Source organism: Lissotriton vulgaris, chromosome 5 (assembly GCF_964263255.1).
Source record: "Lissotriton vulgaris chromosome 5, aLisVul1.2, whole genome shotgun sequence".
In the NCBI taxonomy this organism is placed as follows: Eukaryota; Metazoa; Chordata; class Amphibia; order Caudata; family Salamandridae; genus Lissotriton; species Lissotriton vulgaris.
Genome location: NC_141693.1, coordinates 268266088 through 268292712, shown reverse-complemented (window position 1 = coordinate 268292712; position 26625 = coordinate 268266088). Strand labels below are relative to the sequence as shown.

Genomic DNA, 26625 nt, shown 5'->3' with positions numbered 1-26625 from the left:
ACCTAACCTACAATTCGCATTTATTATGAGAGGCTGCCTAGGCTTCCACACAGCAGACAGGTTGCGGGACCCCTGGGTGGAGAGCCCCTCGCTCTCCTGAGCCTGCAACCATGCACATCCTGGGCAAGGTGCTAGGTCTCCTCCCCCAGGATGGGCAGGGGGAAGCTTCAAAGGCATGCCGCCTTTGTGAGCTTCTCCAGGCCACTTGCTGTACTCAGCAACTGGCCCCACCTGTTCTGACCCCCACTCTGGCGGGAAGACTGACCGGAACCCTACGTCAGGAAAGGGGGTGTGCCAGCCTGTGCCAACTCCACCCCTCAGGTGGAAGAGGCGAGGTTAAGCATGTTTACGGGCTACTGCTCTCTTGAGGATGGGGAGCCCAACCACTCACAGCTAGGCTCCTGACCCCCTCCCACAGGAGAGGAGCAGGTTAGGGGGTGGACCCACCCCAGGACAGGGACCTATTGGTCTCTGCCCTCACCCTACCTGTAACGCCCCAAAATTTAGTATTTAGGTGCACCCTAAACCTTCCTTCCTCAGATCCCGATTTCGAAACAAGAAAGAAGACCAAAAAGAAGACCTGCAGTGTAGCTGCTAACAAGAGGACGACACCAACTGACTTGGCCCCAGCCCTACAGGCCTGTTGATCCTTGAACCTGCTCCTGCTAAATCCCGGCGTCTCCTGCGGACAGCAACCTTGTGAAACCCGGAGGACCTGCCTGCCTTTACCCTCTTAGAGACTTGGACTCCCATGAGCAGTGGTTCTGCTTAAACAACAATAACCCTGGTGCCAGCCAGGAACCGTGAATCCAGCCCACTCTGCACCCGCCGAGCCCGGTCTGTGCCCGAGTGACCAAAGACCCTGACGACGTCCCCCTGGCGATTGTGACCTGAAATCCAGTGCCCTAGGGCCCTCCTCGATGCCTGCAGAACCAGGGACCCTCCTACCGCGACCAGCAGAGGGTAAAACCAAAGACACCCCTGCACCCGGCGCCCCTGGCTTCCTGTGCCCAACTCCAGGGTGCCTACCTATCCTCCAAGATCCCAACTTACCCCTTGACGTGTTGGTCGATCCAGAAGATCCTTCGTCCCTGAGCCTGCAGTCTTTGTTCCCTTTTCAAGCTCTTCTTTGAATAACATTGAGCGCCCGACAGCTCAAAAGCACCCAGCCGCCCCTGGCAGTGCAACCGTTGTCCTATCCTACTTACCCATTTGCCCTGAGCATGTGAGCAGGAGCCCAGCTCCCACAGCCGCGTGGCCTGCTAGCCAGCAGCCACCAACCAAATGCCCCTTGCCTCTCATTCGATAACATTGGGCCTAACTACCTCTGCACCCGGCTGCCCCTGTGCGGCTGAGAGTGTACAAACTGTACCTACCTGACCCTGGGAGAACCCTGAGTCTATGCCCAGAACCTTCACTCTGCCAGTCGAGTACTTACCTAAAAGTGGTTAACTCACTTTTCTAGGCTAACATTGACTCGTTTTACTTGGAAATTCTTCTAAGTGTGGAGTTTTGGAACTTTAAAATATTAATCTAAAATCAGCCGAACTACGAATTCCGATTTACTCACCTGTTATCAGGAGAGACCTCAGTGCTGCATCTTTGAGCCCAGTACTGACCCTGAAAAGTAATTCTAACCGTACTTACCAGTAACTTGAATTTCCTTCCATAGGATATCATTGCCTGCTTTCGATTTCTGAAACTTATATATAGTCTCTAAAAATCGTGCCAACCATAAAAACGTAATTACGTGCCTGTTTTAGATAGAGGTCCCAGTGCTGAGCCTAGGAGTCCAGCACTGGATTACAAAAGTAACGTGAACATACTTTACCTGCAAACTGAATTTCCTTCCGTAGGATAACATTGGTAATTTCAACTGAAAAGTTTCAAGAAAGTTTCAAGTTTCAAAAAGTGTCCACTTTTAAAATACAATAATATTCCTTAAAAATCACTACTGTAACCAAAACACTTTTACTTAACTGTTTACAGCTCATGTCCCATCTAGGATCGAGTGCTGTGGTTAGAAAAGTAATCTACAAAGTAACTAACTGCATTTAACTGAAAATTCCCATTGAGCTCAATATTGCATTGTTTGAAATTGTGTTGCCTATTGCAACAAACTAACGATTGCATTTGAAAAGTCTATTGCCTATTTGAAAAGTATTTAACCAAAGTACCTCATCCTGAGAAAGTATATTTTGATACCTTGTTGGTTCTAAAAGAAAACAACTATATCTTTTGATACAAAACAATTGGGCTAGAGTTCAGTTCTTGAGTGTGTGAGACCATTTGCTGACTGAGTGTGTACAACAAATGCTTTACACTGTCCTCTGATACTGCCTTACTGCTCGACCAAGCTACCACTTTAGAGAGTAAGGCTATATCTAACTTTAGCCTCTGCCAAACCTCTGGAGACTGGGGACTCTATACACACTGTACCTTACTTTTGTCCAGTATATATAGAGCCATTTTAATACATTCAGGTATGTTTCGCGCTGCTCCTGGGTCTGGCGCTTGTCTCGGTGGTGGTGGCGGCGTCTGTAGATGCGTATTTCGGGGTTCACCAGTGATGGTACCTTCCACACTCCGTTCCCTTCATGCGGCAGACTACTGACGACTGGCTGTAGTGTATCTGATGCTGGAATCTGCTAGGTTTTTCCCTCTCCGGGGCGCTGTGACCTCAAGCAGCACCTCCCCCGAATCGTCTAAAATGTGTCCCACAGCCAACCCACAGACCGGGGCGGTATTACATGCAGCGTGTTGGAGAGACTTTGGTAAGATCTGTTAGACTTGTTTGCCTCTGTTGAGAATGGGCAATGTCAACAGGTTTGCGTGCTGGAGTTTCCAAAGCAAAACAACAAGGGATTTAGGCCCAGATCTCTGTACTGGGGTTAATGTATGAACTTGTTAATCATTCTGTCCATCAATTGTTCTTTTTGCATGAGTTTCCAAGGCGGCTCCCACTTGGAGATGCCTTATGTCTTGATTTGAGTTAAGGCCTCCTATACTCCTTTCCAGACTGGGCATGGAGAGTCTGGTATCCCAAGCTTCTCCAATTGAACATTGATCCTCTGATCAGGCTGCCCCTTCAGGAGGATCAGCATGGGAGGGACCTCCACCTGAACCTATCATAGGTCTATGCCTTCTTGCGTGGAGATTGAGCGGCAGCAGTTGATAGCATTCAACCGTCCCCCTGAAGTTTGTGATGTTATTTTGGCGGTCAGGCAACTGTCCACCATGACTTGTATGCCTGCTGGTTGAACAGATTTATAAAACATTGTACAGAAAGGTCTATTGATACTATTTCTTCTTCCCTTTCTCAAGTTTGGCTTTTTATTTTGACCGTTGCCCAGCAGGGATCTACACTGGGCAATCTCAAAGGGTACCTTTTGGCCCTGTCTGCCTTCCTGAGGGTGCCAGAACAGCCCTCGTTATTTAAACCTCCTATTGAAAGTAGATTACTCAAAGGCCTTGCACATATTTTCCACCGTCCCATTTCATTATGCCACAGTGGGACCTAACTTTGGTTCTCACCTTTCTTATGTGAGCCCCATTCGACTTCTGCACAATTGCCCCCTCTGGCTGCCTAGTTCAAGTTCAGAGATTTGTATAGTGCACTACTCACCCAGAGGGTCTCAAGGCACTTGGGGGAGGGGGGGTACTTTACTTTTCGAATATCCAAGTTTTTAGCTGCTTTCTGAAGGAGAGGTGGTTCTGTACAAGGCGGAGGTGGGTGGGGAGAGAATTCCAGGTTTTGGCCGCTAAGTAGGAGAAGGCCGACCACCCCCCCCCCCCCCCCCTCCCACCCCCCGCCCCCATGGTGGATCTATGGATGCGCGGAATTGCGGCGAGGGCTTGATTGGACGATCGTAGTTGGCGGGTGGGGGTGTAGAAGGACAGTCGCGTGTTGAGGCATTCGGGTCCTAGGTCGTAGAGGGCTTTGTGTGCGTGGGTGAGGAGACGGAACGTTATTCTTTTGTTGACTGGGAGCCAGTGGAGGTCTTTCAGTTGATCGGAAATGTGAGCTTGACAGGGGATGTCCAGTATGAGTCTAGCTGAGGCGTTTTGGATGCGTTGGAGTTTTTTCTGTAGTTTGGCTGTGGTTCCGGCGTAAAGGGTGTTTCCGTAATCCAGTCTGCTTGTGACCAGTGCATGGGTGACCGTCTTTCTTGTTTCGGTGGGGATCCAGCGGAAGATTTTTTTGAGCATGCGTAGGATGTTGAAGCATGAAGATGAGACGGCGTTGACTTGTCTGGTCATCGAGAGGGAGAAGTCCAGGATGAAGCCCAGGTTACATGCGTGGTTCGTAGATATGGGTGCGGTTCCCAGGGCCGGTGGCCACCATGAGTCGTCCCAGGCGGAGGGGGATGATCCTAAGATGAGGACTTCCGTTTTGTCCGAGTTCAGTTTTAAACGGCTGTTCTTCATCCACTCGGCTACTTCTTTCATTCCTTCGTGTAAGTTGGTTTTGGTGGTGTTTGGGTCTTTGGTGAGGGAGAGGATCAGCTGGGTGTCGTCTGCGTAGGAGATGATGTTGAGATTATGTTGGTGTGCGATGGATGCGAGGGGGCTCATGTATATGTTGAAGAGGGTTGGACTGAGTGATGATCCTTGTGGTACGCCGCAGATGACTTCGGTGGCCTTTGATCTAAAAGGGGGGAGGCGGACTCTCTGGGTTCTTCCGGCGAGGAACGAGATGATCCAGTCCAATGCTTTTCCTTGTATTCCGATGTTGCTGAGGCGTTGTATGAGGGTGCTATGACAGACTGTGTCGAAGGCTGCGGAGAGGTCCAGTAGGATGAGGGCAGCTGTTTCTCCGTTGTCCAGTAGAGTTCGAATGTCGTCTGTTGCTGCGATGAGGGCGGTTTCGGTGCTGTGTTTGGCTCGGAAGCCGGACTGTGAGGGGTCGAGGGATTTGTTGGATTCGAGGAAGGCGGCGAGCTAACTGTTGACAGCTTTCTCAATAACTTTGGCAGGGAATGGGAGGAGCGATATGGGGCAGTAGTTCGTAAGTTCAGTGGGGTCTGCTGTGGGTTTCTTCAGAAGGGCTCTGAGTTCGGCATGCTTCCAGCTTTCCGGGAAGGTGGCGGAGTTGAGGGAGTAGTTAATGACGTCTCGGAGATGGGGTGCGATGATGGAGTCTGCTTTGTTGAAAATGTGGTGGGGACATGGGTCGGTTGGCGATCCTGAGTGGATGGAGTTCATCAGGCGGATGGTTTCTTCAGTGGTGATTGGGTTCCAGGCGCAAAGGTTGTTGGAGGGGGGTTTAAGTTCGGAGGTGGGTGGAGTGGACTGGTCTCCGGACTGGTTTTCAAAGCTGTTATGTATGTCGGCGATTTTGCTGTAGAAGAAAGAGGCTAGGGAGTCGCAGAGGTCTTGGGAGGGAGTGATGTCGTTGGTGCCGGCGGTGGGGTTGGTAAATTCTTTGAAGATGTTTAATAGTTCCTTGCTGTTGTGGGCGTTGTTGTAAAGTCGATCCTTGAATGCTGATTTCTTGGTGGATCGGATCAGTTGGTGGTGTTTGCGGGTGGCGTTCTTGAAGGTGGTCAGGTTGTCAGTGGTTGGGTTTTTTCTCCAGGCTTTCTCGAGGGTGCGACATAACTTCTTGGATTTCTTAAGGTCACCGTTGAACCAGGGGCATTTTTGCTACCTTGCTTGATTTCATGGTTTTTCAAGGGTGCTAGTTTGTCGGCGCTGTGGGTGATCCATTGTGTGAGGTTGGTGGCTGCTTGGTTTGGGTTCGATGTTTTGGCAGGAGGGTTTTGGTGAAGCGATGTGAAGAGCTGGTCGGTAGTAATTTTGTTCCAGTTTCTTCGGGGAATAGGTTGTGGGGGTTGTGGGTCGTGGTCTTTTTGTACTTGAAGTGAACGCAGCTGTGGTCCGTCCAGTGGAGAGCTGTGGTGTGATTGAAGGAGATGTGCTTGCTGGAGGTGAAGTTTGGGTCGAGCGTGTGTCCGGCATAGTGGGTGGGGGTATTGACAAGTTGTTCGAGTCCGAGGTTGTCCAGGTTGTCCAGAAGGGTGGTGGTGTTGCAGTCGTTTTTCTTTTCCAGGTGGTAGTTGAGGTCTCCCAGTAGAATGTAGTCCTCGGAGGGGAGGGCGTGTGGGCTGATGAAGTCAGTGATGTCTTCGCTGAATTGTGTGCGGGGTCCTGGTGGCCTGTAGATGAGGGTGCCTCTGAGTGTGGTCTTGGGGTCGGTGTGGATCTGGAAGTGAAGGTGTTCGGCGGTAGAGAGGTGGTCGTCGGAACTGGTCGTGATGCGGATGGTGTTCTTATGGACGATGGCGATGCCTCCTCCTGTTTGGTTGGTGCGGTCCTTTCGGATGATCTTGTAGCCGACTGGGATGGCTATGGCGATGTCATGTGCTGATGAAGCGTTTAACCAGGTTTCTGTAAGGAAGGCGACATCCGGCGATGTAGTGTCGAGTAGGTTCCAGAGTTCGTTCAATGGCGTGTCTGTGGACCGAGCGGGTGTTGAGCAGGATGCACTTTAGGTGGTTAGTGTCGGAGCTCTGATTGGAGTCTGTGGATTTGATGTGGGTCCTGATGCATTCGAACTTGCAGGAGTGGCAGGTGAAGGGTCCATGGGTGTGTCCTGGGGCGGCTTGGTAGCAGTTCGGTGGGCGGCCGGGGTTAAGGGCTGAGAGGGTAGCGGCGTCGTATGTTATGCGGGCGGAGTGGATTTTGCGGGGGCCAGGGGGTCTGGCGCTGGGCGCGGTCCAGGCGCGGACGGGCGTAGACGGGCTTACCTTTGGCGCGCATGGGGCACAACCGCTGCGCGTGAATGCTTCGCACAAAGGCATCTGTCATTAGTGGATAGTGGAGGGGGGAGGGGCGAGGGAGGAGCAGCTGGGAGGCGGGAGCGGGGTGGAGAGGACTGGCTGGGAGGCACAACAACAACAAAATGGCTGCAAAAGCGAAACCGGAACAGTTTGGGGCACAGATAGGAGTTACGCTGTGGGCAGAGGCACTGGCACAATCAGGCGGTATGAATTACAATCTATCAGTCAATGCGAGCGCTACGCTATAAAGTAGCTACACACTCTTAAAGGCAAAGCGGGCAATTTACACAATGGCAAATATAACTAAAGAGGCAATGCGAGCAATGCAGGCACTATCAAGCCAGCCTTTTTAGTGGGAATCACATCAGCCAGGAGAGTGAGCGAATTGCAGGTTCTGTCATCCAAGCCTCCTTACCGGACTATCATCCCTGATACGTTGGTGCTTTGCACTAGGTCCTCCTTCTTACTGACTTGAGACCATTTTAGATTCCCGTTCAACTCTCCTGCTTCATCATAGAATTGGATCAGAATCTTTTTTTTTAACCTGTTCACTTTAATAATCATTGAAATAAAAGCAAGAGGTCTAAAAGTGGTGCTCATCTTATGGGGCTTTGTGGGTTTATAATTGGCATTGTGGGGAGCACATCAATGCCACCTACAGTTGTCATATGAATTTCTGTGCTGCCTCACTACATAACAGAAGAATGCACATCATGTAAATTTATGATTGCCTCAAGCTGTAAAAATAATTGCTTACCTTTGCTTAACCCCTTCGCTGCTGCGGGAATTCCGCCGCAGCGCTAAGGGGGCGGGGGGGCCGAGCGGCGCTCGCATGCTCGTGACGGAGCCGCTCCGTCATGAGCCACGGTTGAGCTGTGCTCATGACGGAGCGGTTCCGTCACGGCCCCGCCCACTCAATGGAACGTCCAGCGCAGGCGCGGAATTCGCGCCGCGCAGGCCTGCCGAGCGGGCCATGACGGAACCGCTCCTTTATGAGCACAGCTCAAACGAGGCTCATGACGGAGCGGCTCCGTCATGAGCATAGAAGGGGTTATATTAAGTTACTTATGTGTGTTTATAAAAATCTTATAACTTACAATAAATAAAACTGCAGTAATTATTATTAAAAAGTATTGCCTAAAACAACTGAAATAATCCCCAGTTTTAGTAAGCTGCATAGGCTGTTATTCACCCTCCTGCCATGTTCTTGTCATGACATGACACCACTGAAGAGATCTCACATGACATTATTGTTGATATCACATGATATTGGTGACAGTGTTACAAGGATAAAGCATCATGGGGAATGTGTGCACAAAGACCCAAAAGGACTGCCTTTGTCTTGGTGCTAAGTGTAGGTCCAGGCCGAGGGGAAGAGAGACATTTCCTTATTTATTCACTTTATATTCCATTATTTGACTTTGAACGTTCGATTGTTATTTTAATTGGAATCTTGCTTTTTCATTTATAACGTGCAGTGTGGTGTCTGATGACCAGTTCTGAAAAGCAGACTTTACCACAATTGTTATCAGGGTTCCTAGTGGAAAGTGGAACCCTTTTGGGTCTCTGATTCCATGGATTTAGCATTAATGTGCTTGACTGAACAGTGGCTGAAACTAGATGGCCTTGATGCAGAGCTACCAACCCTAGAACCGTTGGAAGGGGAAGCATTGGGGATCCTAATAGCATGGGTCCAATTATGAAAATCCTGACTTATGGTTTGTCTATCAGGAATCTGAGAAGATCATTGCTGAGCTGAATGAAACCTGGGAAGAGAAACTGCGCAAGACTGAAGCTATTCGAATGGAAAGGTTTGTAGTTCACACTGCATGCTTGAGACTGGTTATTGTAGAATTTAGTGAGTGGGACTAGTATACAAGCCTTGTCTGTTAGTGGGCCAGGGCAGTGCCTGAAGTGAGGTCTAATAATCATATTGGAAGTGAGACCAAAAGCAGAATTTACAGAATGATTGTAGACTTAGAGTGAATATAGCACAGGATTTATTGAAGGAGGACATTTTAAGGCATGCTTGTTTGGTGAGTAATGCGCTCTCAAATTAGCTTGAGATTAAGGTCTAGAGCAAGTAGAGGTGTGGCGCAGAGGCCAGGATGCCTGACTCGGGACTACTGGGTTCAAGGTTTGATCCCCGGTACCGGCGGCAGGTTAGCCCAGCACCATGTGACTCTGGGCAATAGCTCTCTTAATCTTCCAGACGGCCCCCAGCCCCGGGACACCACTTCAGAGGTAGCTGTGCACTTTACAAATATTGGTATTATTTGGTTTTTCAATATCTAGAATGAGGATGTTGCAAAATATACTGATCTGGATGTTGCAGTATTAAGGTGGAGAGGTCCTCTTGTTATGCCTTACATGACGCTGTCTGTATCATTATACTTTTTAATTGATCTTATTATTATTTTTTTTCAGAGAAGCCTTGCTGGCGGAGATGGGCGTTGCCATTCGGGAAGATGGAGGAACACTGGGTGTTTTCTCTCCTAAAAAGGTAAAAAATAGCTCATAAAACATAAGTCAATTGAATGTGGATGCCTGACTTGCTCAGTCCTCTGGATTACTGTATTAGGTGCTGTTTACATAATGTCCAGGGGTGGTAATATTATAGATGTCACACATTTTGTAAAAGTGCTATATGACCAGACTGATGCCAAGAGATCTTTTCAAAGGTAATTTGTGCGTAAAATGTGTATATTTATTTATTCTGCTATTTTCCCTTGAGGAGAAAGCCAAATCTAAGATTTGTGGTTACAGCAACCCTTTACCGTGTTTCATAAGAAAAGATTAAGTAGCTATATGAGCGCACTTGACTTTCTTAACCAAAGCGGTCTAGGGATTTTCATACTAATCGGTTAATATCTTTGCCCACCTTTTGCATATACCTTCCTTTTCAGAGGAGAGATCTGTGCTAGATGTTAGGTGGGTCTCCAGATTTTACCTGGATAGAGTCAAAGATGTAGAAAGTTCACAACAGCTCAGTTGTGTATTGGTTACTACCATGTTCAGATGGATAATTTCTAATGATTACATCTTCCCCCAGATTTCGCATCATATAAACATTTGTTCTAGGCTTCAGACTGGACTGGAAAACTTTGTTACCAGCAATCAGTCTGCTGGGTAGTACCATGCGGATAGAGCTATTACTCTGGTTTTGGACGTTACTGGATAATACGGGGTGTCAACCAGTGCACAGACTTCTGTTCCTGTTTTCTATTTTGCATTGATGTGGTTCGGAGCTCTATTTTGGTGTCTCACTGATTACATTCTCAGTTTCTGATACTGACTAAGGCCAGTATCTCCTCAAAAGGCCTCTGGCTTTGTAAACAGTGCTGAAAGATGTCTCATTTGCATCCCTTTGGTGGTATGTAGTGTCTGGGGCTGAGAAACAACTCCATGACCCGTGACTCTGACACTTCTTTGCAACCAAAGGTCAATCTGGGATGGTGAGGCTAGATTATTTTTGGGTAAGACCTGCAGGGAGACCCTGAGTAGATTTTCTCTCTCAAAGTTAAGTCACTGTCCAGGGAATGTTCTAATAGATATTCCCATAAGAGTAAAAAATAGTGCTGGCCTGCCCCAGCCGACCCAGTGTACATCTGTGGTCAATGTCCACCCAACTCACTGGTTTTTACACCCAGCATGCAAATGTGCCCCAGCGAAGGCAGGAGGCAATGACCCTCCACCGGACAAAGAAAGCAAGAGCAGAGACATTAACACCAACATCCTCCTACACTGCCATACTTGCCTCCGGATGGATCTCTAGTTTCCATCCCAAAGTGTGATAGCACTTTCTTAACATGCCTTTTGATGGGGGAGCATCTCTTCTACACTCCGTTCAATGAGAAGCTAGAAATACATAAAAAGGACAGTCATAGGATGCCATTCAGCCCTCCACAGTAAGATTCTTCTTTCGAAAGCACCAACTCAGAGACAGATCAAAGGTGCCAGCATCCACCCAAAGGTAGGACTACCAGCACCAGCCCTTTAATGACACTCGGCTCTCCAAATCCTTCTCAGGGTTGGCAGAAATAATGGCCAAGGCAAGGGGCGGGTCAGGTCTAACCTGTGCGCCTCAGCCTCAAGCAGTGACTCCCCTTCCATCCCAAATGATCACACAACACCTTTTAGGGGAAGATTACGTTTGTTGTTCACCAGTGAGAGGCAATTACCTTGGATAAAGGGGTGCTTTCAGTAGGTTTGCAGGGGTACTGTCCGGAGATACAAATCACACTGCCAAACATTCCCCCTCCGCTCATCTTCTCAGCCCTTTTGATCTTTGGCTTCTCATTGTGGAGGTGTATATGTTCCAAGCCAAAGGAAAGATTGAGCTGCTGCCCTTAAACCAGCGTTGCAGAGTAGTGTACTCTCTCTACTAAATACCCAAGATGGATTGGTCCCTCTGGCTAATCCTCGACCTTTGCCTGCTGAACCAATACATCCGCTCTAAGCACTTTCACATGATCACCCTGCGAGAAGTCATCCTACTGCCCTGACGAGGAACTTAATCGCGGCACTGGACTTAAGATAACTACTTCCACATCCCCTTTCATCCTGTCCACCACTGGTACCTCTGCTTTGTGTTAAGTGCACAGCACTTGTAGTTGAAAGTTTTGCCCTTTGGGTACACTATAGCTACAAGTCCACCTCTGAAAACACAAAATGCCAAAATCTTCACCTCCAGGTACGCACACCCACAGTCCATGGGCAATGCGCGGTGGATGAATTGATCAGGATATTTGGTTATGAGTTTCTCCTCTCCCACTCATTTTATACATGGTGCTAAAAATGAGTCCGGTTTCTTCACCCTCATTCTCCAGTATTAAATCTTTCATAAAATTACTTGTTTAAATCTTCCCAGGCATCGAGGTGGGAGTCCCACAGTAATTAAGAATAAGTAGTGTAAAGCATTGCTTTGAAAAGAATAACTTAAACAAGTGACATTGATAACCAATTTACATGATTTTAGAAAGAACCAGACTCCAGCCGGTCGGAGTGCAGCTTCTTCCCTCTTACCTTCCCCTCAAGAGTCACCATGCCTCAGATTTGTAAACAAATGTTATGTAAATGGAGTCTCTCTGATCTCTGCTCAGTTCTTCAGTGTACTCTGTGATTTTCTCTTAAATAGTGACCTCAGACTGAACTCCAACTGCCGTTATTACAGAAGGTAAAAGTTTCACTGTAAATTCTGACAGGATATTCATGTCTGAGGGATCTTAAAAAGGTATTATTAAACTTTATAAATCTTGAGGCAAACGCAGGCTTTTTTTAGGATTCGCATAAACAGTATTTATACTGTTAATATCTGGAGCACAAGCCCAAAGATTGTAAGCACTGCTGTATTTTTTCTGCAAAATCCTTTTAGTACAGGGTGTCAAGGCTCCTTTCTATTTGCAGCAAAAGAAAGACACTGAAACTCCAATTTCTGGAGAGGAAGACGATTTGACGTCATAATTTCTCCATTACTCTAAAAAGATTGAGCCAGGGGAAAGAAAATAGTCTTCTGAAGAGCCATCAAATAAGATACACAAGGGTAAAGGTAAAAAACAGCCTATTAAGACACCCATGGCTGTGAGATCTACGGATCGTTCATTGATGAAACGCATGTCAATGAAACCGGCGACAATGATAATGGTAACTACTTCTTCAGCGACAGACATAGTGATGACATAGACTTTAGCTAGACAGTCAGCAGTAGTTGTGTCAACAAGTACAAAACACCCGTCAATGACATCTGAACCACAAACCTATTTAAAACATAGGGAGCGTTTCTTAGTGTTGATGGGCTCGCTGACGAGACGAAATTACCTGATTTCTTTTTGATCTGGCATAGCCAAGTAAGAGCTCTCCACTACGTCCTGTATGCCTGCTGGAAGGGGGTGGAACTGCTGATTATGATGATTGGGACAACAGTTATTTTGGGGTGGCATACATCCCTTCCCAATTGCATGTTGAATGGCAAGACTAAAATGAAGATGACTCCATTAGCTAAGTGGAAGGCGAATTTTCCTTTAAAGACAAACCTCAGTCGAGATGTATGTCCTTTGAGGCATTTCAAGAGTAATATGCTCATGAAGACTCCTATGAAGACCAAAATGAGCAAGAACCTATGTTGCAGGTTACAGTAACACTGGTGCTGGACCTCTGTCAATTGTTGAATAATTATTATAAAATATTCTGGAGGCACATGAGCCACCTACACAGTGTCAACATCCTACTTGTCATTGGAGTACACCTTCTCCAAGTTTATCTTTAATGTTTCAGGGAAAATGTCTGTTTGCTCAACTGGAACAGTCTACTCAACCAAGAGTGCTAGATAGTAACACTATTCATGATGACTATGCAGATGATGATGATGGTGATGATGAGCCAGAAGGAGGAGAAATTCCCTGTGATCAGCAGTTTCAAATGATTATGTTCGAGGCATATGAGCTGCAGATTACACTCTGTGCATAGATCACCACCTAGTGTTGGGCCCGTGTGTTTCCTGCGCTCCGGTTTGGAACCGATTTCCCTTCGGCGCGCAATACTCACCCAGTTCGATGGTATTGTTTCGATCGCGGTCCCCATCGACGCAACTCTTCACAACTTCGAAGTCTTCGATTCCGGTCGTTGACGAAGGCCTTCGGGTCTACCTGGGCCTTACTCTCTGGCTCATGGAAAGGACGCCATTAAGAAAGTGCCCTCAATGTGGGTCGAAGTTTCCCCACACCGTTCTACATGAGGTGTGCAACCTTTGCCTCTCCCCGGAGAAGCCAAAGACTGTTCCGTTTGTGCTTCCTTCCGCTCCAAGAAGACTATGCGGGACAGACTAGCTCGAAGAACCATGGCTCACTCGTCAGCTTCGATCCCGGATGACATCTTTGAAGAGGGCGTCGACATGCCAGAACAGCAGCGGGCCGAAGAAAGCGCCAACTCCTCTGATGCCGACGACTCAGACGTTGAGGATATCACTCCAGCTCAACGGGTCGTGAGTACACACGTTGGCCCGACCCTTCCTCGACACCCTCCAAAAAGGGTTCAGTCACACCATCACCTTCAGGCCCCGGTGAACACCGAGAGACTGCTTCCCACGCCCTGCTTTCGGGCCCGGCAAAGAAGCCTACTAAGCCTTCAGGTGATTCGGGCTTAAGTCAACCTATTCCTGGTGTCTATCCCTTACCGACACCAAAAAAGAAGCAATCTTCCTCATCTATGCCGACCGCTGCTTCAACACCCAAGCACTCGGCGCCAAAGGCTGGCACTGGCTCATCGATGTCAAAACTGCACTCTGAGCCGAGTAAAAAAAACACCTAAAGGTCCGACTCCCATGCTTCGGAGCCGAAAAATCCCCCGGAACCGAAAAAACACGTTCCGGTTAAGGACATTTCAAAAGGTCATAGTTCTAAGCCGAAAGACCCTAGACCAGCTACCGAGTCGGTGCTTAAAAAAAACTCCGGAACCGAGAACTTTGACACCGAAGGATCTACCCTCCACAGAAGAGCTTTTTACACCAGATACTACTCAAAAGACTCTGGTAAAGGATCCTAAGACTGGCCAACTGACTCTTAGCTCCAAGAAGAGACCACTAGAGGCGCCTGCACCTCCTCCTCCTCCAAAGAATAGACATTGCAACCTCTCCATTAAGGGTTCCTTCTCCACCACCTCCCCTTACTCTTCTTCCTCCTCCTCCACCTCATCATTCTCCTACACCACCCCCTAATCCAGATGATGATGTAGATACAGACTCTGATGACACAGGTGGGGGTGCACATGACCCAGTAGGGACCAATAGTCCCCCTCAGTCACCTAATCCATGGGATGATTAAACCACCCCTGATGTGCAATACGTCCCTCAAGATGATGTATATCCCTCCAGGCCTTCCCCCAGAGGACACTAGAGGTTTTAACCTACTAGTCTATAGGGCTGCCATGGGGTCGACTTGCACACAGACACTGTGGAGGAAGATTTCTTATTGGGCACTTTTGACACTACACAAACGTCCACTTCCATTTTGCCAATGCTTAAGGGGGGCCATTAAGCATGCAACAGAGGTATTCAAAGATCCTGCCGGGGCTCGAGTCCTCAACCCCCACATTGAGAAAAAATACAAAGTTGCCCCTACAGATCCAGTTTACATTAGAGGCCCAGCACCGCTAGATTCCTTAGTAGTTTCTAACGCACATAAACGTGCCAATTCACAAACATCAGGTGAAGCCGCACCACCATATAAGGAATCTAAACTCCTTGACGCCTCCGGCAAACAAACAGTGTCACAGGCAGCTAACATATGGCGCATTGCCAATACTCCAGCGCTATTGGCAAGATATGACCGGGTACATTATGATGAACTGGAATCCATAATGCAGCATCTACCAGATAAATATAAAAGTAGGGCCAATGAACTCATACAGTAAGGTAAAAATATCACCAATACTTCCAATCGTTGTGCCCTAGATGCCACAGATACTGCCTCAAGGGCAATTAACACCATGTCCTTTTGCGTAGGCATGCCTGGCTACGTATTTCAGGTTTCAAACCTGAAGTACAAAATTCCATCCTCAATCAGCCATTTGATGAGAAACACCTATTTGGCCCTAATGTCGATGCACTTTTAGAGAAAATTAAAAAAGACACTGACACAGCTAAATCTATGGGAGCTTTGCAATTGCAAGCTCCCAGACGTTCTTTTCAACCCGGCGTCGAGGAGCAGAGACCCTCTGCCGTTGTCAACCCGGCGACGATCGGCGTCGAAGAGCAGAGATTCACCGCCGTCGTCAACCCGGCGACGATCTGCGTCGAGGAGCAGAGACCCTCCGCCGTCGTCATCTCGACGTCGATCGGCATCGAGGAGTGTCACCCCTCCGCCGTCGTCAACTCCGCGACTATCGGCGTCGAGGTGCAAAGACTCAGTGTTGGCAAGGCGTTCAACGTCGAGGGCAGGCTCTCTTCTGTCATCGCAGTCCCATCAGCGATCGACGTCGAGAACAAGGACCCCTCCGCCGTCGTCAACTGGGCGACGATCGGTGTCTAGGATGAGGTCTCCGTCGTAGTCTCGACGACGTTCGGCATCGAGGGCGAGAAAAACCCCTCCGCCGTCGTATCGAAGACCTTCGACGTCAAGACCGGATGCAGCACCACCGTCGTCTAGAAGACACTTGGTGTTGAGTGAGAGACTTCCTCCGCCGTTCGACGGCGGTTGCCGTCGAGACGGCGTTCTACGTCGACAAGACGGCAGGAGCCTAGATCGGCGTCTGGAGCACGATGCTTCTGGAGATTCCAGTCAACCAATACGATTGACTGTCTCTGATGCCGGACCTTCTCACTCAGCATCTGGGTCAACTTGGACCCCAAACAGCAATTTAGAATCTGAGATCCTAGAATTGATGTACCTCGGGCTCCCAGAGCAGCGCATGCTCATTCTGAGTTAGGTACACGCAAGCCCACCTTATACGTCTCTTATGTAGCAAAATGGCAAACTTTTGTCTACTGCATGGGTACTCCCAAACATTTCCCTGGGGGCCGCAAAGTGCTGTCTGTGGCCTGCCCGAGGGCCGCACCAATGTCAACAATGGGAGAATCGTGGTGATGAAAGGTGAGCATAGGGGGGCGCGAAGCTCAGATGCATGGTGTGGACAACAAACTGAGCCTTCACGTGACTTCTGTCTGCCACCTAGGCTCTATTCTCATTTATCAAAATTAAAGTCAAACATTAACTTATAATGTAAAACATGAGCGAGAAAGATACTCATCTGGTGGCGGAATTGCAAACGGTGAAACCAGAAAACCTAATATCAGTTCTGACTTCCCCACTTGATAAAATTGTGTGATCTAAGGAAATTTGTTAATTTCACTTTGCCTCCTATTTCTTCTTGAACACATATAGGAGCCCCTTAAAATACATGAATTCGAGTTTTATTTAATAAACTTTAATGGTGTTCCAATTATATACCAACCAAGGCTAATCACCAGGTGCACCTGACAAGTGACTTCCCTCTTGGTTCACTAATAGCATTCTTTTCAGAATGGGGACGGAAGAAAAGTTTCCAAGATCATGTTTTAAAACTATCACTGCTAATAAATGCCTCTCAATGCAGTGATAATCTCATCTACTAAGGTAAAAATCTCAAGCACGTTAATAAAATACACTTATTTGCAGAGTTTAAAACTAAAGGTGTTCCTAAAGATAAATTGTCTAGGGCACTTTCTTTTGTCACCTATGGTCACTTTAGCTAATGTGTAAAATGTGTAAATAAAATATTTGTTTGTTTTGCAGGTTTCTGAATTTTCCTGCTCTGTTAAGTGAACAGCAGCTCAGTACTGTTGTTCACTCGGGGGCCGTAATTAAAGGTCAGGAGGGCTGCATGCGGCCCCGGGGCCGTACTTTGAGTATTCCTGGTCTACTGCTTCATTAATAAACAGATAAGCCCCCTCGAGGTCTTTGTGCAAGAGATCATTTGCTATCTGCTTGGTCTCTAAAAGCCTGGATTAACATACACTTCAATCCGTATTAATTTTTAACTGGTTTCATGATAGGGATATTACTTCAAGCTTTTAGGACAAAATAAGTAACATGCTCTTTTTTTGCTCTATATTTTAAATAATTTATGTTTGTAAACTATTGATACCTGATTCACATCATGACATTGTTATGGTTTTAATTAATAAATAAAGTATTGATTGATTGATACACTTCAATCGTCTATAGTTGCAGCATGCATGCCTCATTTTTCAAAATCCCCGATGTTAAAGCTTTCATTAAGGGCCTCAAGAGGGTTATACCTCCCAATATAATTTTAGTGCTCTTTTCAAACTTGAATGTCGTTATTACATGTTTCATGAGTCCACTCTTTAAAATACTTAACTCCTGTAATCTGCATTTTTTTTATCTCTGAAATTAGGCATACTTGATAGCACCCACCTCCCTCATATGTATCAGTAAGTTTCAGGCTTTAACTGAAGAGGATCTTTTAATTCTTCAGGGGATCTCCATTGATAATTATGAGCATTGACTTGTCCCACCCACATATGGGATCAAGGAGCCTTCTTTTAAATATATGTTCCTTTGTTTCCATTTTTGCCTTACTTCAGGAGGGACAGATCGTTTCTCGTGAAAGTTAATATTTTGCATCCTATAAAATAGACTGTATTGGCCTATTCATTTAATTTACTTTTAATACAGACCAAAATAATAATAAAGAATAGAAACATTACCAGAAAAGAGTAACGTATCTTAAACCTAGTTCACAAACCTTTTTCAAATGAAATTTAGTTGAAGGAATCGGGGTAATATAGAAATATAGGCTGCAGTTATGTTAGCATGGAAACTGACACTGCACCATTAAGTGCCCACGGCCCTCCAGTATCCCATCATGCCCAACAGGTTGCACCTACTTCAGTTCTTTTTTCAGCTCCTGGTGGTGAAATGATCTGGAGGCATGGTTTCAGCCTTTTTGGCTTTTTTCCACTTAAATCTCTTCAGATTTGGTTCGGAGCATATTCGCCATTTAGACCTTTATCCCCTGTGGTCATTCCACATTCTTTAGCACTTGATAAACACTCTTCACCTCCACAATACCCAGTTTCTCCTGTGACTTCTCCTCCTCTTCCACCTGCAACTCTTGCTACTCCATCGCCTCCTCTAACTCCTCCTCCATTAGCTCCTTAGGGGTCTCAATCTCCATTAAGACCAACTTTAGCACCAAAGCGAACCAAGTCTCCAACGACTAGATTCCGACCTATTCAAAGATCCAGATTGAGATCAAGACATATCTCTTGTCACTCTCAATACACCTCCTTTCCTAGGTGCAGACATCAGTGCAGAACACGTTCCTACTCCACATGAACAACATCCTCTGATACAAAAACTTGTTGCCTCCAATGACTGCTCCCTTCAACAAGAGTCTCTCCAGTTGATATCCCCACGTTTCAAAATGTGCTAATCTGGGGAGCTAACAAACTGAACGTTCCTCTGCCAACTCCATGTCGATAATTGTTTAGACTCTTCACTGGTGTTCATCCTTAAGGCCGTTGCTTCTGCTAGTTCCAGGCCTATTTGAACTGACTATCTAATTATGTCTTACACTTGCATCAGCTAAAGCTGCGCATTCCAAGCTGCACTAGAAGTACTTGCAACCATTATTTCTTAGTTCAGATCCTCTGCATGAATCATTTATAGTCCTGTCAGCAAAACGGTTCACACAACTGCTCCGTCATCTATGATTCTATCAGACAAGTAAGGCAGAAAACTTGATTTTGTGGGACGAAAGGTAGTAAAGCGGTCACTAATATGAAGTTTGCAAGTGCTACTGCCGTTCTGAGAATATACAACTGATCTTTATAGGGCTCCCTTCCACAATTTGTCAATGATATGCAAATAGTTTGTAGAGACGACTTTACTGACATTTTTTAGCAAAGGCATGGTGGTGTCACAAAGTTATCAGTGTGGCTGAGGGCTCCTCTCTTTTGGCTCCACATGGGCACTTGACATTTGTGGCCCTCAAGCTGAAATGATGACCGTGAAACTTTGTTCGTTTGGAGAAAAATAAAGAACAAAGGAAACACTCATGCCGACCTTACAGTGTGCGATGGATCCCTAAGTGGCTCCAGGGTCACTAACCGCAGCATCACAGGCCTTTCCACCAACAATGGTGAAGGTCCGCAATCCGCTGCAGCAGTGAAACCTCCTGCAGGGACAAAACAATGAGACTCTACTTCCCCTTGTTCTGTTACACACTGCTCTCAATATTGCTCAGAATGACTACTTATCCACACAACCTCTGGAATGACTTCTGCAAGAAGTAAATGTGCTCCTACTGAATCTCACTGTGGATGTTGTACCTCTTTCCCAGAAAGTATTGGGCATTTATAGCAGTTACTTTGTGGTAAAAATGTAAAGGTCCCAAAAAATGTATTTAAACTTGTGCTGGATCTAAACCTGGCAAACAATTGCAGGTGGTAGGAAAAGTCCAGGATGCTTGCATTATATCAAATTTGCCTGCAGGTCCCTCAAGGAGATTGGCTATGTTCCATAGATCTTCAATATGAGACCATTTCTTGAATATCTGCAAAACGGTTGAGTCAGTTCTCAGACAGTTGGGAGGACATCATCACCCTTTTCCTCAATGCAGCATATTGTCCAAAACAGTGATGTCATCCAAAGAACCTCCTCAAGAGAATGGGTTTTCATCAAGAGGTTCCAACCCAGCCAATATGGACCGATGCCTCTCTCACCGGTTGGGGTGCGCACATGGATCACCTGCAAATTTGGGGATCTTGGTTCTGAAAAGAAAAGATAAAGCACATCAAACTGCCAGAGCCAACAATTTGCACACCTGGCTCTGAAGTCTTTCTTAAACTCCTTCAGGATTAACTTCCTCTTTGTTCAGTCAGACAACACATTAACTGTGTACTATCTGAACAAGCAGTGGGAAACGAGGTCGCAATTCCAGATGGCTTGTCGCTAGAAGGACTAGCCATCTGGAATTGCTCAATAGCCAAAGTCTTGAGGTTCACTGCAGCCCATTCACAGTTCACAGGGCCCGGAACATTCAAGCAGATTGAGAAAGCAAACCCATGAGTGAGTCCTTAATGACTGTTGTTTACCACGTCTTTTGCGACTAGGGATTTCGTAAATTGTATCTCTTTACCACTGCAGATAGCAAACCATGCCCAGAAATCACCTTGAAGTTCTGCCAACCAGGGACAAAGGGGAACCCTACTGTTTCAGCTGAGAAGATTGCTCCACACATTGGATGTGAGAAGAGTTCTGAAATTCTAACTAGACAGAATTAAAGAAATTAGCAAGCCCAAGCAGTTGTATGTCAATTATGGCCCTTTAAACATATAAACAATCTCTGTCCAGAAAGCTAGTTTCTTGCATTCTGTTATACTGTCAGAAAGCAAATAAATCCGTAACTGGTAAACCGACCACCCGCTCTACCAAAGGTAAATCTGCTATGCCTGCGCTAATTAGAATCATTTCTATTGCTGGAATATGTAAGGCAACCACAAATGTTGGTCTGCTCAAACATTTACAACACACTATAGTGCTGATTCAGATTCTAGGACAATGTCCCACAATAAGGCAGGCTTCCTTGAAGCATCTCTTTGCTCTATTGTTTCTCGAAGTTATCTTTCTCCTTTTCCACTGCATTTTTAGGGATGGGTTTGCTAGTCTATTCCTTTCTTATGATTATTAGTGGAGACCCTCTGAAGGAGATGGGAAGGTTTCTTACCAGTAATTCTAGCTCCCCTTCATGGAAATCTCCATTGAAATCATAAACAACCCTCCCTCCTCCCAATTGGAAGAGGCAAAGATAGTTAATAAACTCTAGATTATTATTCTTTGAACCTCCTATACAAATGAACTGAGGTTACTGCTACCTGCTAGGCATGATGGAATATTGGAGGGCTGTTGGCACTTAAAAGTGCAATGTTAGGTTTCATACTATCCTAGCTGCAGATCTGCATTGCCCTGATTCCTTCAGCTCTCATTTCCTTCTAAAAATGTTTGTGAATGAGTATTACAGCTAGGATCCCTTTCCTTCAGATTCACAGGGACAAGGGGGTCATTGGAACCAATCCAAAATTCCTGTCAAAGGTAGTCTTACCTTTTTACAACAATTAAAGTATTGAGCTTCCCATTTTCTTCCTGTAGCCTGATTTCATAGCAGGAAGGACTTTGCACACACTAGATTTTAAAAGGGCACTCATCTATTCTATTCATAAGACCAAGTCCTTCGTAGAACGAAAGAAAATGTGTAGCCTCTGCTTAACCTCACATGAAACACCCCATCTAAAGGTCAGACATAGAGAGATGGATTTTTGAATGCACACAATCTTACTATGCCAAGGCCCAGCACATTCTACCCACAAAAAGGGAACCATTTGGCATTCCTAGGTAATATCCCTTTATCAGACCTTTGAAAACTGATACTTGGTGAGCTTGTTCAGAAAACATTACTGTTTGACTTTCTAAGCTTGTCAACAGGCTTTGGGTAACCAGTCTGAGTTAAAACCTTGTTTTAAACATCTCCATCATATGCTGGCTAGTCACCACTTTGAGGAGACACTGTTATACAACCTGTGCAGAACATGTGGGTCAGCAGCCACACATGCTTCAAACCGAAAACGTTACTCTTTAACCATATGTTTGTAGTTTTGTGTAGTCCCATAGATTCACATGTGCCTATCCTCCCCCAAGAAGCCCACAATGAACACAGATGTTTTAATCATTCCCAGATGTTTTAATCATTCCAAATTAAACTTTCATAGAACACTGGTCTTCGACACTCCACTTGCACTACGATGGCAGGAAACAATATGAGGTAGTGTTTTTGTCTTAGTGCATATTAGACTAAGGGAGGATGCAGGACAAGTCATGTGACTTGCAAATGTCTGAGCCCAACAATGGGTGACAGGATTACAAAGAGCATGTGAATCTATTGTACTACATGCTATGAACAGATGGTTACAGGTAAGCAACATTTTCCTTCTAGTAAAAACATAATCTTCTGGCAGATCACTCACTGCCCTCCATCCTTCTGGATGAGCTAGTAGGTGATTAATAAGATCAAAAACAATGCAGATATGTTATGTGTTGCTTTTGTCACTGTTGTGACTCTGTCTATGGTCTATTCCCCTAGTTCAGACCAGTGCTTTCATGACCGCATACGATTTGCACCTTTAGCAATAGTTTGAGTGCTGATTCTTTATCCCAGGCTTACTCCAGGAAGGGTACCAGTTCAAAATCTACCAGAGTAATTAGGTTTTGGAGCAGCCTTGTTTAATTGAAACAGTTACCTTGTTCACAAACTCCAGTCTGGTCATGCAGCAATCACCACGGCTCAAATCTTTGGACCTGGAGATATTGGCCAATGCCAACAATTATCAACTTCCCCTTTAATTGTGAATGACTTGTTTTTCAGCAGTAAAATACAGGCCCAGTCTCAACTACCATCCCCTCTTTTGCATCTGGTGAAGCCTTTCCTAATTTTTAGGTTAGATAGCCTATCATCCAAATACAGTACCTGGGTTCTCCATTTTCAGAGAATTTAGGCAAAGAAGCCCTCTTCCCCAGCCTCTTTGATTTACCTGTGGACCAGCTTCCTTCTTTGGTGGCTGTTTCATGAAAGTTTTCCCTCTTTAATATGTCTGGAAGCAGATAACCTAAAACATTTTCCATCACTGGTGAAGCATGGCTGTGCTTTACAGCCGCCACAGACCCCACCATCGATGCTACCTCTACCCCAGTTGACCTTTTCAAAAATAGTTTCTAGACACAGAGCGATATTCTCCTCTTTAACACCTTGACTGCGGCGCGAATTCCCCTGCAGTGCTAGACATTCAGTTCATTGGCGGGGTTCGGACGGCCATGGCCGTCGTGCTCACACGCCCACCGTGACATGAGCACGGAAGGGGTTAAGAGCTATAGAGCTGGTCCTGACCACAAATATGGCGCAGCGATATTACTCCCATACTCCGCCACATCATGCACCTTTATGGTCTCAACAATTTCTTAACAAAACTTAACATTATTAGTGGTTGACCATGTGGAGTACTGGACTTACTACAAAAGTGTAGGTTGCTGCTAAAATGTATGTTACTTCAAAAGTGCGGTTTCTGAATCTGGTCTAAAATGCTGATTCTCAGATTAGCATTTGTTTTGAGTTAATTTTTAGAAAGACAGAGCTCTTTCCCGTTGTTTATAATCTCAATTTACACTTTCCCGAGTTGTTTTGTTTATGAATTCAATAACTACACCCATGATGTAGAACTATGATTACAATGAATTCAATAACGACAACCATGATGTAGAACTATGATTACAAGTCATCTTTTCTTTCTCTTTCTGAATTATCTTTTTTTTTTATTTCCTTCCTTTGCTTGTTTGTGTTGTTTATCTAAATTGAGATTCTCCCTCAGGTGCCATCAATGCTCTTCGATTCTTTTGATATATTTTCTGCTGACCAGGTTTGTTTAGGTTGGGCTTTAGAACGTCAAGTTGTGTTTAGAATTATTTGTGGAACCCTTCACAGCTCCTTAGATCTGCTTTTCTAGAGTCCTTTTGTGTAGACTGTTTACAGTCTGTCTATTCGGAGTGGTCAAAGCAGACCGCTCGAGTTGTAGTGGTAGATCTGTACAGTAGATTATTACTCATGTCTGTTAAATGCAGTGTGCAGCACCAGTATCTTGTCAGAGACCTATTTATGTATGTTTTATTTACCATAGACTTCAGTTTTATTTGGTTTATTTTGACATTGCCTTTTGAAATGCTACCACTGAAGTGTTGATGTCCGTTCATTGCATGTTCTGCATAGTAGTATCAGGATACTCTTCCCCTTCAAATGACAGCAGACCAATATCGTGGAGGCACTGAATTTTCAGTGTTGGCGCCTGATGTCAGTGCCAGAAGTAGGCTTTCTTTTTAAAGAAGAAATTGCACATCATCAGTAGTATTAGGGAGTTTTAGTTCATCTATTATTGACACTTAAGGATGCCTCTCTGGAGAATGTCCTCCCATTGCTGGGCTTGAATGGCTATCTGGACAAGAAGATCTCCCAATCCTGGAATTGCATGTCAGCATCGAAGAGGGGGTGGTGTGGGAGGGTCAAGCTGCACTAACTATCAATCATGGTGTTTTGTTGCTGTAACCCGCCATAAACATTGGCTGCAACCAAACTGATAACAGTAGGTCTCACAGAGGGAAGAGCAGATTCTGCCTGTTTATTAGACCAAGACCTAGCATCTGAGATATCCAGAGCTGAAAAATGAAAACTGAGGAGGCATGTTCTTTCAGCTTCCCAATGTGAAAAGATGGAACTAATAGATGGGCAGAAGAAGAATGGAGCGATCTAGCCAGGATGTAACCATGATGAGTAAAGAAGGGTAGAGCCGATGATTGGTCTGGTGGATAAGACCAAAGATGATTTTCATTTTAACCAGACAAGAATGAGCAGCCAATGAAATATTTTCAAAACCAAAGACCTTTGCTATTGCAATTGTGCTCATATAACAGGCCTAGCAGCAGCATTAATAAGCACAGACCCTCTTTCTCTCTCTCTGGTAGAAAAGAAGACTGAGGTAAAATGAGTTGCTGCAGCAAAAGTATAGTTTTCACAAGGACTATAAGACATAGCAGTGATCTGGAGGATCTCATATATCATAGACAGAGCTCTGAGTATACAAAGGCCAAATATTTCACTTAGAAGGCAACATTAGGTTGCTGCAAGGCACTGCTAGTTATTCTTTTCTTCTAGTGCTGGCAGGGAAGGGCTGTTATGGTTTTGTGCAAACAGGTCAGAACAGAAATTGTTCTGTGCACTACTAGTGTAATAACCCACCTTTTTGCTAAGGCAACTCATAGTCTCAGTTTCTGACATAAGTTTGTTTTGTTTTCCTTTCATTTCTGTCTGACGTTCTCTGATCTTTTGTGATTTTTGTTTGCTGCATTTGATTGCCTAGATTTTCACACCCACACCATGTGACTTGCTCGCTGATTCCAATGGGGTGTTTTCACCCAAGAAGGTGGGTCTTCTTTTCTTTGTGCTTAAATTATGCCACTTAGCATATGTCTAGTAGAGAACTTGTCCACAACATAATTATGTCTCTGCTTCCATCTCCGAAAGCAGGATGAAAAAGCTTTGAGGTCTGCTTTGGTGGTTTGGGGCAGGAGTGGCTTGCGTAAGGTTTGTCTGTGTGTGAAGAATGAATGCGTAGGGCTAGTGTTGCAACAATGGATGAGATAGGATATTCAAACAAAAAGACTCATGAAGATATGGGCAGTCTCTTGCAAAACTACAGTGATGCAGATGTGGCAGACGACACCATTTATCATTTTGTTTGAATGCTTCTTCTAATGTATATTGGACCCTCCAGATTACTTTTAGGAACTCTTGTCAAGGCTGAATCTGGAAAATGTGTTCGAGGTATCTTTGCTGTAGATAAACATGCTTTGCATAAATCCACCATCTAGTTTCGGGCTTAGATGATTAGAAGTTGTTTTTGTTCCAAGAAGTTTTCTTTGAGTCACAAGGCTATGTGACCCCTCTTCTTGGGAATACTCTGCAAAGTCATAGAAGCCATCTTCAGATTGTTTTTTTTCGATGACCGGTTCCGGTGTAGTATACATCCCGTACTAGATTTTGTAGTGTGTTTCGACCTGTTTCTTTGGCCTATGGGCCACACGTGGCCGAGCAACACTTGTCCGTTTTGAACAAGATCGGGGAGGACTTGCTAATGGAACGTACTTGTTTCTGTCTGAAGTGCCTCTCCAAAGACCAACATCCCGTTTGCATCTACTGTCTCCCCCCCCCCCCCCCCCCCCCCCCCCGAACCTCCAGAGGATACCTGTGAAGCCTGTAAATCTTTTCGGTCTAAAAAGACTCTTCGAGAACCAAGGGCTGGTTGGCAAGCGATGCAACGCAAGCAAATAGATGATGTCCCCAACATCTTTGGGCGAAAAGAGGAGGAGGAAAAGGCTTCAGCCGCACAAGAAGAATCCCTCTCAATACATGCCTCCAATTCCGAGTCTCAAACCGAAGAGGAATCAGCCACTCTTCAGCCAGCACAAAAACAACATACCATGAGTACTTCTACCCTTGCTCCAAAATCCAATTCCTCAATCTCCACTGAGAAAACAGCTCATGGGCCGTCACTGCAAAAAAGCCATGGCGTGCATCAAAAACATGACTCAACCCTCGCTCTGAAAGTTTGGCCTAAAGCAGGGTCCTCTGCATCCCTTCCATTTGAGACAAAAACATCTTACTTTTCGGTCTCAGCACCGAAAAAAGACTTGTTCTTGCGGAATCGAACCTTCCTCCATCAAAGACAAATCTTACTCCACTGAAATTC

At 45.6% G+C, this 26625-nt stretch overlaps 1 protein-coding gene across 15 annotated transcripts in view; it reads left to right on the top strand.

Annotated features, from left to right (window-relative positions):
- KIF1B (kinesin family member 1B) overlaps positions 1–26625 on the top strand; it is a 1388545-nt gene that overhangs the window by 348572 nt on the left and 1013348 nt on the right. For all 15 annotated transcript variants that reach the window (XM_086921360.1, XM_086921359.1, XM_086921355.1 and 12 more), the window contains 2 exons: positions 8514–8593; positions 9210–9285. In XM_086921360.1, coding sequence (XP_086777486.1) covers positions 8514–8593; positions 9210–9285 — 156 coding nt within the window. The remainder of the gene's footprint in view (positions 1–8513; positions 8594–9209; positions 9286–26625) is intronic.